Raw genomic sequence first — 15213 nt, forward strand, 5'->3', positions numbered from 1 at the left:
CATTGACCGTTGCCCCTCCAGGATTATGGGGGGCGAGAGAGGAGACACTGACTGCTCCATTCCGGCAGTCGGATGCTTCACCAGGCAACAGCTCAGGGCTTGGGAAGTGCTCACGCCAGACCCCTGGATGGTGTCCACCCTGTCAGAAGGGTACAGCATCCCGTTCAGACGCTGACCGCCGAGATTTCTAGGGGTCAAGTGACCATCATTAAAGACCTGACGAAGGCTCTGGCCCTACACCAAGACATCGGGGCCCCCTGGAGAAAGTAGCCATCGAGCTGTTAGAGGCACACTCACAAGATGGTGGGTTTTATTCAATTTACTTTGTCATCCTGAAGAAAGGGGGCAGCCTTCACCCCATTCTAGACTTGAGGCCCTTAAATCAGTACCACAATGCCCTAAAATCGACGTTACACATGAACAACATTTTACAAGGCATCAGAGAGGACGATTGGTTCACGACAGTTGACTTCAAGGATGCCTACTTCCATATTCCCATCGTGCTGCATCACAAGCCTTTCCTCCGCTTCGTATTTTGAAGGGAAAGCCTCTCAGTTCTGGGTCCTACCATTTGGCATATCACTAGCACCCAGGATCTTCAAAAGGTTTGCTGCAGCAGCTCTCTCCTCACTACAAGCCCAAGTTATGTGCATCTTCCCCTACCTAGATGATTGGTTAATCTGTTCCCGGTCAAGGGAAGATGCTCTTTGGGACTCTGCCCCACTAGTCTCTCATATCATCACACGAGGGCTCACCGTGAATTGGGGCAAGAGTTCTCTAACCACTTGCCAACAAACAGTCTTCATCAGGATCCAGCTAGATTCCAGGTTGATGAGTGTAATCCCATCTCAGAGGCGAGTAGACAATATTGTCCCGCTTGTTGGTCAGTTTAGGAAAGGCGGGATTCTGACATTCAGATCTTTCCAGACACGGCTGGGTACGTTCACAATGGCCTCATTTGTCCCTTTGGGCCTCCTGTCAGTAAGGCCTCTTAAGAACTGGATAAACAACCTGAGCCTGTGGCCCTGACCGTGGCATTTTAAAAGCATACCCCGCCTGGCCAGCTGGTGTCGACCGCCTTGACTCAGTGGAGGCATCTGATGTTTGCCTACCACCATGAATGGACCTTAAATGCCAGGGTGGGGGCATACGCCACCGCTGTCACAAGTGACTTTGTTGGTATAAACACTCGACCTGCACGCACATGCGATGAACATCCAAGTGCTGGAATTACCACCTCTGGCGGTCATCCGAAATTCATAGAACCGTCGTTACATACGTAACCCTTGTTTTAAAATGAGGGTTACGATATCTAATAACTGAATTTGGTCTGGTTGATACTTGAACAACCTGCCATTGGGTTTCCTTTAATTTTTCTATAGGGAGATTTACCTAAGGAGTCTAATGGGAGTTATTCTGCCTTGCAGAGTAACATTATATAGCATGTCAAATGAAGAGTGAAAATCTATGGTTCAGTGAATGAACACTGCAAAAGAAGGACTTGATTGACTTGAAATGAGGGACAAATATGGGAGCACACAGTTATATAGGCGATTTAAGTAATTGTCCACACAAATCTGTTGACTCTGAGGAAAACATTTGTTCATCAGAAAATTAGTTTGCAATCATTAAATTGCTTCTGTATTCTTACTGTGTACTCCTAAATCCATCCTTCTTTTTCATCTTGAACATTGTAACTCATTAAAATGTGAGAGAGAGCCAAAGTGCAATAGATAATGCCAACATATGAATGTTTTCTTTCAAGAAAGCCTTTGCATGACTGTTTATCCTCAGTGATGATAAGAAGTACCACACAAATGTTTGGACCCAGCTGACTGTATATTTCTCATGATTTAATGTAAAGTCATCTAATCTTCTAGCTAAATGCTTGACAAATCATTTCTTATACCAATATAAAGAGTAAAATTAGATAAAATTTTGATATTTGTACCAAATGGTTATTAAGGCAAACAGCGGCTACTTTGCACTATCTGACAGTTTTGATGGTCTATGTGGGAAATGGCAAAAGCAAAACAACACTATAAGTAGATTTCCTAACTTGATTGGTCCAGTATGAATAGTCATAAAATGCACATTCCCAACACAATATTTGACAAATATAAATTATTTTAGGTAGCATTCTGGTGTTTTAGTAAGAGACGTTAATACACTTGTGAAATATTTCATCCAGAAATATTCCTTCATTCACAATAGTCCTTCCAGCTGTCCCTGTTAACATCTTTCAAATGAAACATCCATTTTATGTTAGGTGGTTTCTAATTGATTCTTCAATATATCCATGATTTATTACACATAATCAATACAAATAATACTGCAAATGTTCTGTGTTGCATCAGTTTAAAGCCTGAATTACGCTCATTTGAAAGTTCCTTAGTTGTTAATATAGTTGGGTGATCAGTGTTTACACATAAAAAAAGCATTGGAATTCTCTCTGAAATATGTCTGCTCTGTCAGCAATCTGTTGTACACAAGAAGATAAGCAAGCACTGCAGGAAGACAAACACACAGGCAAACACACTCACAGCAGAGCTGGGAAACAGTCGTATGGCAGTTAGCCTACCCGATAGGCTGTGGACGACTGTGATCCAGCTTGGCGGTCTTCAGAGGAACAGCATAGATGTCTGGATGCTTCTGGGCAATTTCCAACTGGAAACAAGAGATTGGCTGAATAAGGTCTTTGTACGTAGCTATGTATCACACAGCAACATGCAATCCCTGTTTAGAAAATGTCTTATTTCCAAGCAACATCCTTCATTTAATTTTTATCTTGATCAGATGGAATAATTTGCAACATGGTGATCAACTAATATCATTATAACATGGGGAGATGAGAAATAAGAGCATTTCCCTGTTATACTGAGACGTGAATGTACATAGTATACTGTATACTCTCTCTTTGTTTTGATGAGGTATTTTATTAAGTCTGTATTTGCTGAACATTTTTCAAATTCTTAAAACAAATAACTAAAGTGGGCGAGAGAATTAAGTTTATTCACTACATCCCCCTGATTTATATTCCAATTCCCCCAGCATCCTTTGCACAATGTGTGCTTGCATACACACTATATTTCGTGCTAGCTGTTGCAATGGCACAATTAAAATAGAGGCCATTTTTATAGTACTATGACACCCCTGACTGGTGTTATGTGTAATACACAAAATGGTAATGCTGCTCAGTCCCAAACACACCCTGGCATTCTGTGCTTCCTGCAGCTCCAGAACCCTTTGGGCCCGGGCGAAGTGATCCATCTTCTCAAAGGCCTTGATCTTCCCCATGAAGGATCTCATTGACGGGTCCTCTAAAGGACTGTCCTCTGTTGTCTCTTCCTGCTCCCTACAAGCAGCTACGGTCACACTGGGCAGAGTGTCAGAAGAGTGAACTGCAACCTCTGTTGTGCTCCCGCACCCGGTGAGTTTGGGCGCTGCTAGTGTTCGGGGTTTGCCAAAAGAGTTGAAGTGGTGAAGTGGAGGTGGAGGCGGGGGTCCAGAGGTGGCAGCTGAATGGGAAATGGGTGGGGGAGGGTCGTTGTTGCTGCTGGCAGGGCTGCTGCTGGAAGGAGAGTCGTAACTTCGGCTGGAGCTTGCAGGTGGAGGGTGGTGTTGACGGTGGTGATGGTGTGGGTGGGTGGAGCCGGACACAAGGACCAGCTCCTCTCTCAGAGAAAGTTTCACCTGAGCATAGAGGGGGAACAAATACTTTCAGCTGCTGCTCACAAAACTCTTAAACTTAATGGTCCATGGTGATCAACTAGTGATAGTAGAAGAAATCAATGCCAACAGTGGCAGGTACCACAATGCAAGGGGGTGTTGAGCAGTTACACTTCAAAGTGTAGAAGTGTGTTTTACATGAGTTCTTCATGTAGGTTGACTAAAGAAATATTCTAAGCTTCAGGCTGGGGAGGGTCTGTTCTATTGTTTTTCACAACTGAAGCCTAAAATGACTGTTGTTCTTTTCAAGTCAAAAGTCAGTTTTCTAGTCCAAAGTAAGAAATGTGTGAGAACTGTAAGAACCATGTCATTATGTCTCTGTTTCCATTTTTATGAGGTAGGTCTGACTGAAGGCCATTTCTCAGGGCTACAGATCATCCCCATGTCGACATGCACAGTATTAGCCCCAAATCATATATTGTCCCTCCCCAATATGCTCTTATCAAATGATATCCATTTGTTCTCCATCATTCTCTCTCCATAGTTCAAATTTATTTTCTAATAACTTGAACGGCCTGTGTGGTAATGCCATTTTTACATATTCTAAGTTTTGTATGTGCTTATGCATGGGTCCTGTCATAATGACAAATATATATGATTTACAAATGCATATTATTAAAAATATATATACATCTATATATGTATGTATGTATATATGTCTATATAGACATATATATATATAAGTAAATAAAATTATATTATATTTATATCGCTGTATAATATCAACAATATTTTTTCACTATTAACTAAGAGTCATGCACAATTATACACAGATGATTCAATATTGCATGGTACTTTCGACTCTGCTCAGCTTGCTGTAGAAAATTGAACTTAACTTGTGTGGAATGCACATGCATTATATTTAGCACTATTCTTCAGGGATAGACAAACTTTAAAATTTTCACCATATAAGGATCCATTATTGAATGTGTTACAGCACATAAATACTCTGGTATTTGAATAGATGACAAGGTCACTTACAAAACATTTGCAACTATGGTGGTCAAATGTCAATGTCACTATTGCAGGCACACATCATGGAGGCATACCACGATGGGCTAATTAAAGTTTTACGGAGATTAAAATATTTTAGTGACATAAGAGAAGGACAGACAGGAAAAAATGTCGGCCACAAAGGTGATGTCTAACAGTTTTCATGCCAACAAAGAGGTCTGAAGGCTCTTTGTTTTTAACCGTTGTTTGGAATGCAGACAAGGACATATTGCTTATGTCATGAACCTGCTGAAATACAATGAAACAAAAATATGATGTGGGTAAATAACAGTGGAGGTTAACAGGTGGGCACAGTCTGTGGGCTCCCCCTAACCATATTTCCATATCTCGCTTTATACTTCGGCTTCACTGACAAGCCATGAACATCAAATGCATCTTGTTTTGTCACCATGAAAGCTGCAGTGCGGAGGGAGAGAGTGGAAGCAGAGCACTTCATGCCTGCATGTAAATCTCCTCCTCACAGGCATCCACAATACAATAGTTCAGAACTTGTTTTTTAATTTCTAAGATGCATTTGAGAATCAATCTCTCCCCAGGCTTAGTATCTACATGGTCTGACCAAAAATATTCTATTCAGAGCCCTTTCAGTGTATAACTTGGCTCATTTTAAATGATTACAGAAGAAATATTGATGAAATTAAACCTGCCTTATTTTGACATTTCTGGCTATTTTAAGAAAGATCTGTTAAGTTATGGCCAAAACTATAATGATTAATATAATCACTACTCAGATCGTGATTATTAATTGATCTTAGTGAAAACCTCTATTTTTAAGCAACTTAATTTCCAGATTGTGTTACATCCCTGCACACGTCCAGGGTCTGGACAAATTAAACACTTCTTATGGGTACCAAGTCCGAGTACCGTGTTTCAAAAAAAATCTTACAAAATTCTAAAATATCGTCTTGTCTTCTTATGACCCATTTATCAACAATAGAAATGATAACTGAAACATGTTTGGCAAATAAGAACTTTATGACATAGATGAAATAATAGTGTTTCACTGAGATCGAAGCGAAGTAAAATCTGGTCAACTGGACGTAAGTTTATCTTGAAGACGTTTCACCTCTCATCCGAGAGGCTTCTTCAGTTCTAGTGAAGAGTGTGGAAACTCCAGCTTATAAACCTATGTGGGAGTGGTCAGTGCTATTGTGGTGGAAACGACCCTCCCGAGACTCTCCAAGCCTCCCCAAACGACAGTCGTTGTGAGGTGTCAGGGAGTTTCAGGGGTGGTCGTTAGGGAGTTTCACCGACCACTGAGATGCTAATGGCTGTGCTGGCAGCAGCCGTTCCACATGGGTCTTTCAGCTGAGCTCTTTGGGGAAGCTTTGAAATGACTTGGTTGTAAATAGGTGAAAGGAAATGTCGCAGTCCACCTCCTCTGTTCAAAGATGGTTTCTCTATCCTGACGTGGATGGCTTCTTTAACTCCTCTTTCAAACCATCTGTCCTCTCTGTCGAGGATTTGGACATGGTCGTCCTGGAAGGAGTGGCTTTCCTCCTTAAGGTGGAGGAAAACCGCTGAGTCCTGTCCTCCAGAGTTGGCTCTTCTATGTTGGGCCATGCGCTTGTTGAGGGGCTGTTTGGTTTCCCCTATGTAGAGATCCGTGCAGGCCTCACTGCATCTGACAGCGTATACCAGATTGCTTTTCTGGCTGTGAGGGGTGGGATCTTTGGGGTGAACCACTCCCACATAGGTTTATAAGCTGGAGTTTCCACACTCTTCACTAGAACTGAAGAAGCCTCTCGGATGAGAGGTGAAACGTCTTCAAGATAAACTTACGTCAAGTTGACCAGATTTTACTTCGCTTCGATCTACGATGACCTGGATGAATGAGAACCTACACAGACATCTGTTTCACTGAGGAATCCCTACTTCTATTCCATTAATCCATTGATGATAGTTGACCACTTACTGTAAGACAAGTTAAAATCTTTTTTTTTCAAGAATCTCATTTCATATTTGATTTCCTCTCAAGTGAAAAGATGAGAGTTATTAAAGCAAATCATGGGATTTTTATGAGTAACTGCAGTCTTTAATTTCCCCCTTTAAATGGAATGACATACACAAAGAATTTTTTTCTGAAAAAAGTTTTGTGAATCTGACCACCGATCTTTGCATCAGTATAAGACTAGGCTAGTAATAGGTGGGGCACAGAGCCACATTATGAACAGTTCATATTGAAGTTGATCATGGTATTTTAACTATGGGAAGCAAAATCTAATCCTGATTGAGGTTAATTTTGAGTTAATTGTGCTGCTCTAATTTGAGGCGGAATAAACATAGCTGACATTTATTCCCGTAAAGTTCACATGCCAAATATGTTAACAAACACACAGAAAACATCACTTCATGCTCCATGTTTCCAAAAAAATTCTCTTACTTTGTCTGTACTTTGGGGCTGAGGAGGTCATGTAGAGAGCATTTTCTTCAATGTAAACAGACAAAAGTAGTGGAGTTTGTGGTCTCTTTATTTAGAAGAAGACAGTAAACGGAAGCCCTATACCGTAGCTGTATAGCTAAGGGACTCAACAAAGTGGGGAATAATTGTTAGCCTGGTGGTCACTTCTGTCCTACATGATTCCTGTCAAACCACATACATGTGATCCATTGTAGTGTAAGCATTAACATTTTTTGAATAAATGCTCTATATTTTCACTTTTCTTGAGTATACAAAACATTTCCCTCACCTTGTTGTCTGGTAAGAAAACCGGTGGAGGGCTGGACCTGTTGAGGACTTCATGGCTGCTGATTTTTCTCATTCGACTGCGGATTTCTGGACTGTACCGACGCAAGATCTACACAAAAACACACACATCAAAAACACACTGTTGTATTGTCTGAACGCTATCCTACAAACATCTTACAACTTGGGCATGCGTTAAAGCATAAAAGGTAGGTGATCAATGAAATGTACCTCCAGTCAGAGTAATGTTCTTAAAATGGAAAGAGACCAGCTAGTTTCAGACAATTTTCAATAACTGTCATTGTTTGTTTGGTTCTTACGATCAGAAATAACCATGTAAACACTACATTTTCAGTCATTCTTTATACATATTTTTTCACCATTATATCATTTTAATCCAATCATTATTTAGTTAATTATAAGACATTAGTTTTGAATATGATAAGATAATATGATATTGAAGAAAAACTAAATACTTTATAAGTCATCTACAATAAATAATATATCTATGAATGCACCATTCGTACACATGTACCAAATGATCTGTTCATTTATGATGACTAAAGCTAGTTGCTCATCTGTTCTAAATGATGTAGGTGAGACTGAAACAGTTCATATGTGATGCTGCTCTTCTACTTGATCCCATGAGCAGATAGAATTCCCAACTGGAGTGCTACCTACAATTTTGCACGACCAAAATTGTCAGACAGCCCAGCAAACCATTGCACTCCTTCTCACAGAATGACTGTGCACATAGATAGATCATGTTCAACAGGTAGAACTACAGGGAACAACTATAAATGATACAACATATTCTTAAGTGACATGACGCAAATATGATTCATTAATACATTTGCACATCATGCAAGCAGGTCTCATTCATGACATTTTTAAGTGGATATTGTTGTCCTCATGGTCAGACTCTACAAGTGTCCTGTACACCTGGGCTCCTCATCTAAGGTGCAGCCAGAGTTCAAGATCAAAGTGATCCAGGGGCCATAAGGAGTGTTCAAATTGCCTTTTGGCTCTGTCTGTCTGTCTTTCTGTCAAGCAATCAAGCAATCAATCAATCTATCTATCTATCTATCTATCTATCTATCTATGTATCTATCTATCTGTATGTGTGTGTGCGTGTGTGTAATTTCATTATAGTTTCCATATCAAACTGACAGAATATCACAATCACCTTGTTTCCTTTTCCTTTTCACACACTACAGTAGATCTTTTGATTCTGAACTGGAGTAAAGTCATGTTTTCCATTCACTGCAGACACTGAGCTGTAATTTTTGAACTAGACAACAGATGGCAGCAACATTACACGAGTACAAAATGTGGCTTTGACAATGACAATTACTTGCCTGTCATCAAATAAATCTATCACTTCCAAATGGCTCCATAAAAAAGTAATGACAAAAGAATAATTAGAATAATTCTGATTCCATTAAGAAAGTGTATACAAACTTTTTAATTTCTTTTATATGGTCAGCTCTTTACTGGAGCACCATGTAGATAAGGTGCTTTTAATACTGTTTTCATGTATGGAGGCATTAGACTCACCTCCTCAGCTGTGACAGGTTCAGATGAGCGGCTGATGGCAGAGATTTGCATTGCTTCTGCATCAGGCTCGTAGTCAGTGTAGACCCCAGCCTCGTCTGCTGTGTCGTCCATGTCAGAGGTCAGCCGGCTGTCCATGCTGAGGTAGTCAGCAGACATGGCAGACAGGAAGGACAGACGCTCCACATCCTGGCAGTCCAGATCACTCTCTACTCCCTCCAGCTAAAAGAGACACATGATGGATCTTGGGTGTACAGGAAGGAAGGATGGACAGACGGATAGCACGAGAACAAGAGAGAAGAAAGAAAGAAAACAGAGCCAAGCTGTAGAGCACCACTGGCAGAAAGAAGGAAGACACACAGTGAGCATGCTCAAAGCACACACACAGGTGGCTGCTATGAAGGTGACAGGAGGACAGAAGGGCAGTTAGTCCACTACAGTCTAATGACCCATAAAAATGATAAACTGCTTATGTACAATTATTCACAGCCCTCATTAATTCATTGCTCTGTGTGTGTGTGTGTGTGTGTGTGCGTGCGCGTGTGTGTATGTACATGATTTCTATAGTAGAAAATGCAACCATATTTTTTTACACAGGTTTACCAATACATTTCCAAGATTTTGTGTGTCCATTTGAAAAAAAAAATCCAATTTAAATTAACCCTTAGTCTATGACATTGATGCAATTTCATAGACACAGAAAGCTAGTGAGGTGAAGCTGGTGTGTGTGTGTGTGTGTGTGTGTGTGTGTGTGTGTATGTGTGTGTGTGTGTGTGTGTGTGTATGTGTGTGTGTGTTTTTACCTTGCCATCAGAAACCCACACAGCCTGCATCTGCTGCTCTCTAATGGAGTCCTTGACGCTGCCATACCAGGCATCATTAGCTGAGTTCAGTTCAATTGTGGCTGGACAGGAGAGAAAACTGTTCAACCTCAGCACACTCACTCAAATAACAGCAAATAAAGCTAAAGGAGCACTACTCATCATTATCATCATCGCAGTGATGCACCAACCAGTGAATAAGTGAGAGCAGGTCTTCCTCAGTTTGACAGCCTGCTCGTAGAGCTTGCGGGCACTGCGGTTAGAGTTGGGAATGATTCTCTGTCTCATGGCTTTGATGCCATGCTTGCTGTCTGGGTTGAAGAAGATGACAATGGGATACCATTGGGTGTAGTTCAGGGTATCCACTGCCTTAGGCGTTACATCTAGCAGGGCGTGCTTATCCTGCATAAGACATGAGATCACAGTTTTTTTTTTATAGACTCACCTTTTCAGCACACAACCTACAGATAAGAGCAGACAGTGCAGGACATAAACCTCATGGATCGCGTTAGAAAAAAAATGTGGATCTGTAAATGTAATAAAAAAAATTCATGATTTAATAAATTTGGGTCAAGTTAATTTAACGGAGGGCTGAAAAGAGGAATCAAAATGGCATTGCAGGCCAGACGTTACCAACTTTTTAAAATGTATAAATAAAACAGTAATCTATTAAAAAAAAAAACATCAATACATCAATACCAAAGTAGAAGATAAGATATATCTGATGATTTTAAAATAATGTGTGTACCTGCTCAATGATTTGTCGAATGGTGTTGAGCCGTACCACTCCTGAAGACTTCTCAGAGCCTGCGTCCTTGGGCTCTGTTTCTAAAAGAAAAGGACAGAAACCATGAAAGTGGTTCTGTTTCAAAAAGGAAGGAAGATGCTGGTTGAGACTCACTGGCTACAATAAACAGGTCGGGCATCTCAGAGGCCAGTTTCTCATTAGCAGCGTCAGCAATGGGGCCAAACAGCACCACAGGGCGCCGGAATCCAGCTGTCACAATGACACAATGGTGATTAAAGTGCTACTCAGAGATTACAGATATTAAATTCAAACAACTGTCATAAGATTGGACCCATAAAATATTTGAAAAAATGTGTGCATGTAAGACTGTAAACGGGCAAATGAAGACTTCTCTTAAAAGCTTATAGCTAACTCTGGTGTGGCTGAGAGGCTGAAGGGAAATATGAAGGGAAAGAAAGAATATAATAAATGTATTTTTAATTACAAAAAGAGTGAGATCATGGAACAATCTTGGAGATTTAATGTGTGCAGTACATTCAGAGCCTCTAAAGAGCACTTTAAGGAACAGATTCCTATTTTCCACCCAAACCAGGTGTTCTACCCACCTTCTCGGAGCACTACCCGTTCATAGGCTGGGAAGCGGGTGGCCAGGGTCTGACTGCTCAGGTTTTCTCGGCTCTTTCTCAGGTCTTTCCTCTTCACAGACCGTTGACCTCGCAACCGCCAGAAGTCAGCTCGATCACCAGCCACAGCTTTTTGAGAGCTCTGGACACTGGCCATCTGCTCCGCTCTGCCAGGGAGGAAAAACACTGCTGTCACTATAATATTCCAAATCGGAGAGACAGACATGGAAACATAAAAAACAAGTTATAAACATAATAGGGTCTTCGTCTGAAGTACCTTCAGGCTCAGGCCCTAAAAATGTTGTGGTGCATCAAATTTTACTTCACAAAAGTGGCCCTGTTGGGCTAATATTGAGGGATGCCTTGCTTCCTACTTGTCATGTGTTAATTCACACACAAAACATCTGACCAGTGTGTAAAGACTTGGAATCAGTCGCTGAATGGGTTTTTTGACTAAAGTCGAGCTGACTATAAACTGAGATGGAGATAATTATTCATGTTTCATCCTTCATCCTATCTTGACAATTAACTGTCTTTCTCCTCACTTATGAGACATCCGTTGATGGTTTACGAGCCGTGCAGAATGCTGCTGCAGAGCTTTTAACCTTTTCATGTTTCACAAAATGTCTCCATCAATTTAAGGATTTAATTCAAAAGACTTGCAGAACTCAGCGTTATCTGGAACTTCCCCACATTTTAGATCTGCTGTGTCACCGGCTCTTTGATGTCCTGTATTGAATTCATAAAAAAGTCAGACTATATGATATCAATGTGACAATGATTCAGACCAATACAGGGAATCCAAAATGAAAAGGTAGTATGGGTTTTCCATCTGCACACATTAAAATTACCCAAGATAAAACTCTACCTTTTTGTGAGCCCTTTCATGTAAGAAGCATTTTTTTTCGACTGAACTACACCCACCCCTTCTCTAAGTCTCAGAAACATTACAGGCAGGACCAGAGTATATTATTATATACAGTATTAGTATAGTATATAGTATTTTTTTATTTATGATTTAAGAGAAACAGAAATAGTTTATATATATATATAATGTGTGTGTGTTTATATTTGTTCAGAGAACATGTAACCATTGACATTTGCCATCAAATTTCAATTTTGTGTGACATTACAATTTTACACACACACACACACACACACACACACACACACACACACACACACAGTCCCTTTCTACAGGAACAATAAAGACAGCATTCACATCTGCTACTGAGTCATCATAAGTTTTAAAGTATTTCATGATCAAACATTTTAAACAATTTGGAAGAAGTTGCTTTATTTACAGTTACACTGCATTTAAGAAAAATATAAACTAACCTCACCTACCCAATTATTAAATCAAAATTGGGAGCCTAGCCTGGGAGCCTATCCCAGCAGCCTTTGGGCGAGAGGCGGGATTCGGGGTCAGTCCATCACAGGGCCACCACACAGAGACAGACAACCATTCACACTCACATTCATACCTATGGTCAATTTAGAGTATCAATCAGCCTAGTCCCCAATTGCATGTCTTTGGACTGACTGGAGTACCCGGAGAGAACCCACACAGACACAGGGAAAACATGCAAACTCATATAAACACAGACAGAAAGACTGGGAGAACCCAGAATCTTCTTGCTGTGAGTCGACAGCGCTAACCACGGCACCGCTGTGCCGCCCTCAAATCAATCAATCAGTTCCTATTCAAATTATTTTGATTTTGTTAAACTGTATGAATAAATGAAAAGATACACTTTTGAGGAGGAAATTTCTCTTTTCAGTGTATTCAATGCACTTTTCACTGTTCATACACAATGATGGCAGTGGCAATCAAAAACACGAACCAAATATTACAGCTCTCCATTTATAAATCCAAGCATGCTGTCAAGCAGCAAAGCCAAGATACAAAGAGCTTACTAACTGATACTACCACCTCTAATTTGGTCCAAAATATAAAGACATAAAAGGGGTACAGAAAATTGTATGAAGCAAGTGTCATCGCCGGGGAAACACATGTGTAATTGATTAAATTAATTATATCATTCTCTTAAAATGTGTCATGGCTTTTCTGCTCTGGCCCACCTAAATGGAACAGGGTTAAATAGTAGTAATGCTTTAACCCATCCCTACCTTGCAATGACAAGTCAATATAGCCGCTGTAAATAGGGCTTAGAGCTCTTAAGCTTAAACACAACATAAATGGTTTTAAAACTTTTCCGTAGGGCATGCAAGAAAAAGCCTTTTTTTTTAAATTAAGAGTGGGTCCCTTCTTCGTTCTACTTATACTGTAACCCTATATCTGAGACTACCAACAGTGTCAGGTGCATGGCAATTGATTAAAATATTTGATCATAGACATACACATTAGATGATATCATTACCATTGGCTTGTTTCAAAATGATAGTTATACAAAAACATACATATTTCATATTACTGATGAAAATAAAAATCAGTAATTTGATGATGTAAGCCTGCAGAATGGCCACAGCTATAAAGACCAAAAAAAAAGATCAAATAAAATGAAATACTCTTGAATAACTTTATTCGACTAAACCTCTGAATAACAAACTAATAACTTTTCCTTTACAAATATGACAGCATGATTACTGGAATTGAAATAAGAGGATATTATCTTGTACTAATGAGATAATATCTTGTTATCTCAAGACAACGGCTGTTAATTTGTGACAAAAAGTTAATAATCTAGAGATAAATTGTATCTTATTAAAAGATACAAGATAATGGCACAAAAATTATAACAAGTATGGCCTTTCCACATTGTACGTTTACCTTCAAGCTTCAAAAGCAAGCAATAAACATTGAGTTGGTTTGTTGTATACAAAATGAGATGAATGTCACATCTGCGTCTTAAAATTTAAAATCTAATTTTTTTTTACACGTATTGCTGCTAACTTCAATAAAAGTGAGCCACTCTATTTCTCGTGATTCTGTAAAGAACATCTTCATGCCAAAACTAATATGTTTGTCTCACTCCAAAAAAGTCATATGTAGTGTGCAGTTTGTCAAGGAAAAATGCCTCAACTTTTCAAACCAAGTTGTCTTTATCTGCCACCTGCTGATAAAGTGAAGGTTTGGCCCAATGGTGGCAACAAAAAGGAACCAGATAGACAGTTGTCCCCCTACCTGCTCTTGTTGGGGATGATCCCTTTTTCCAGCAGCTGCTTGTCCTTACCAACACGAACAGCAAGCCAGTTGCCAAGCTTGCCATCATACAAGGTGTCCACCACCTTGAAGATATCCCCCCGGCAAAAGGCCAAACTCTGAAGAGCCTCTTTTTCATATTCAAAGTGGGTTCGGATGAAGAAGGAGTCTCCACGCCCCGACACCATGATATCATTATAAACTAGGGAAACAAAACAGAGACAGATAGACCAGTGAAGACAATGCAGGAAGAATAGGCATAGAAAGAGTTTGAGAACGGGAGTAAAAGAATGTTCTTTCCTTTGAGTTTTTCCTCACCAATATTGCAAAGTGCCTGCTCAAAGATAATTGTAAATGATATCTATAAAGACTAATGTGTGGGCCTGCTAAAAATGAAAGATAATGACTGTTTTTAATTTTGGCTAAATAAATACAATTGATATGAGCAAGTAGCACCCAAACAGCCTAATGCTGAAATCACGAGATCGACCAAGTGACTGTTTGATCATGTCACTCCCAACTTCTGCTGAGGGGTTAAGCGTGGATTTTTTGACTTAGAGTTTGTGAGTGGTATTAGCCTACAATTTTCTTTCAGCTACATTTGTTGCAGCATTTCTTTGGTGAATACATTTGCATATTAACCACTCTCTGTGACTTGTCCATGCACAACCTACAAGTCGTTGGAGTTTCGTCTTAATTCATTTAGTAACCATGTGTAATGTGACCCACTCAATACAGCAGGACTCCAGAATCTCTTCAAAACTGCATTTTGAGGAATTGCAGTACAACAAAGGGATTTTCCTATAGATGTCTATGAAGTTTTTTTTCTGACTCTAAATAAGTTTCATTTTTGTTGAAAGTTTTAAACTCAAGGA

At 39.9% G+C, this 15213-nt stretch overlaps 1 protein-coding gene across 4 annotated transcripts in view; it reads right to left on the reverse strand.

Annotated features, from left to right (window-relative positions):
• LOC147260432 (tight junction protein 2-like) overlaps window positions 1-15213 on the reverse strand; it is a 92214-nt gene that overhangs the window by 7092 nt on the left and 69909 nt on the right. For 3 of the 4 annotated variants that reach the window (XM_086207018.1, XM_086207016.1, XM_086207015.1), the window contains exons 13-22: window positions 14321-14540; window positions 11158-11342; window positions 10706-10801; window positions 10553-10632; window positions 9996-10206; window positions 9787-9887; window positions 8987-9205; window positions 7434-7541; window positions 3211-3693; window positions 2582-2667 (exon numbers count right to left, since the gene is read on the reverse strand). In XM_086207018.1, coding sequence (XP_086063144.1) covers window positions 2582-2667; window positions 3211-3693; window positions 7434-7541; window positions 8987-9205; window positions 9787-9887; window positions 9996-10206; window positions 10553-10632; window positions 10706-10801; window positions 11158-11342; window positions 14321-14540 — 1789 coding nt within the window. Of the gene's footprint in view, window positions 1-2543; window positions 2668-3210; window positions 3694-7433; window positions 7542-8986; window positions 9206-9786; window positions 9888-9995; window positions 10207-10552; window positions 10633-10705; window positions 10802-11157; window positions 11343-14320; window positions 14541-15213 lie in introns of all 4 variants that reach the window. The other variant, XM_086207017.1, reaches the window with a different exon arrangement.

This window comes from Aulostomus chinensis, chromosome 6 (assembly GCF_037954235.1).
Source record: "Aulostomus chinensis isolate RoL2024-O1b breed Wild chromosome 6, RoL_Achi_v1.0, whole genome shotgun sequence".
Lineage (NCBI taxonomy): Eukaryota > Metazoa > Chordata > Actinopteri > Syngnathiformes > Aulostomidae > Aulostomus > Aulostomus chinensis.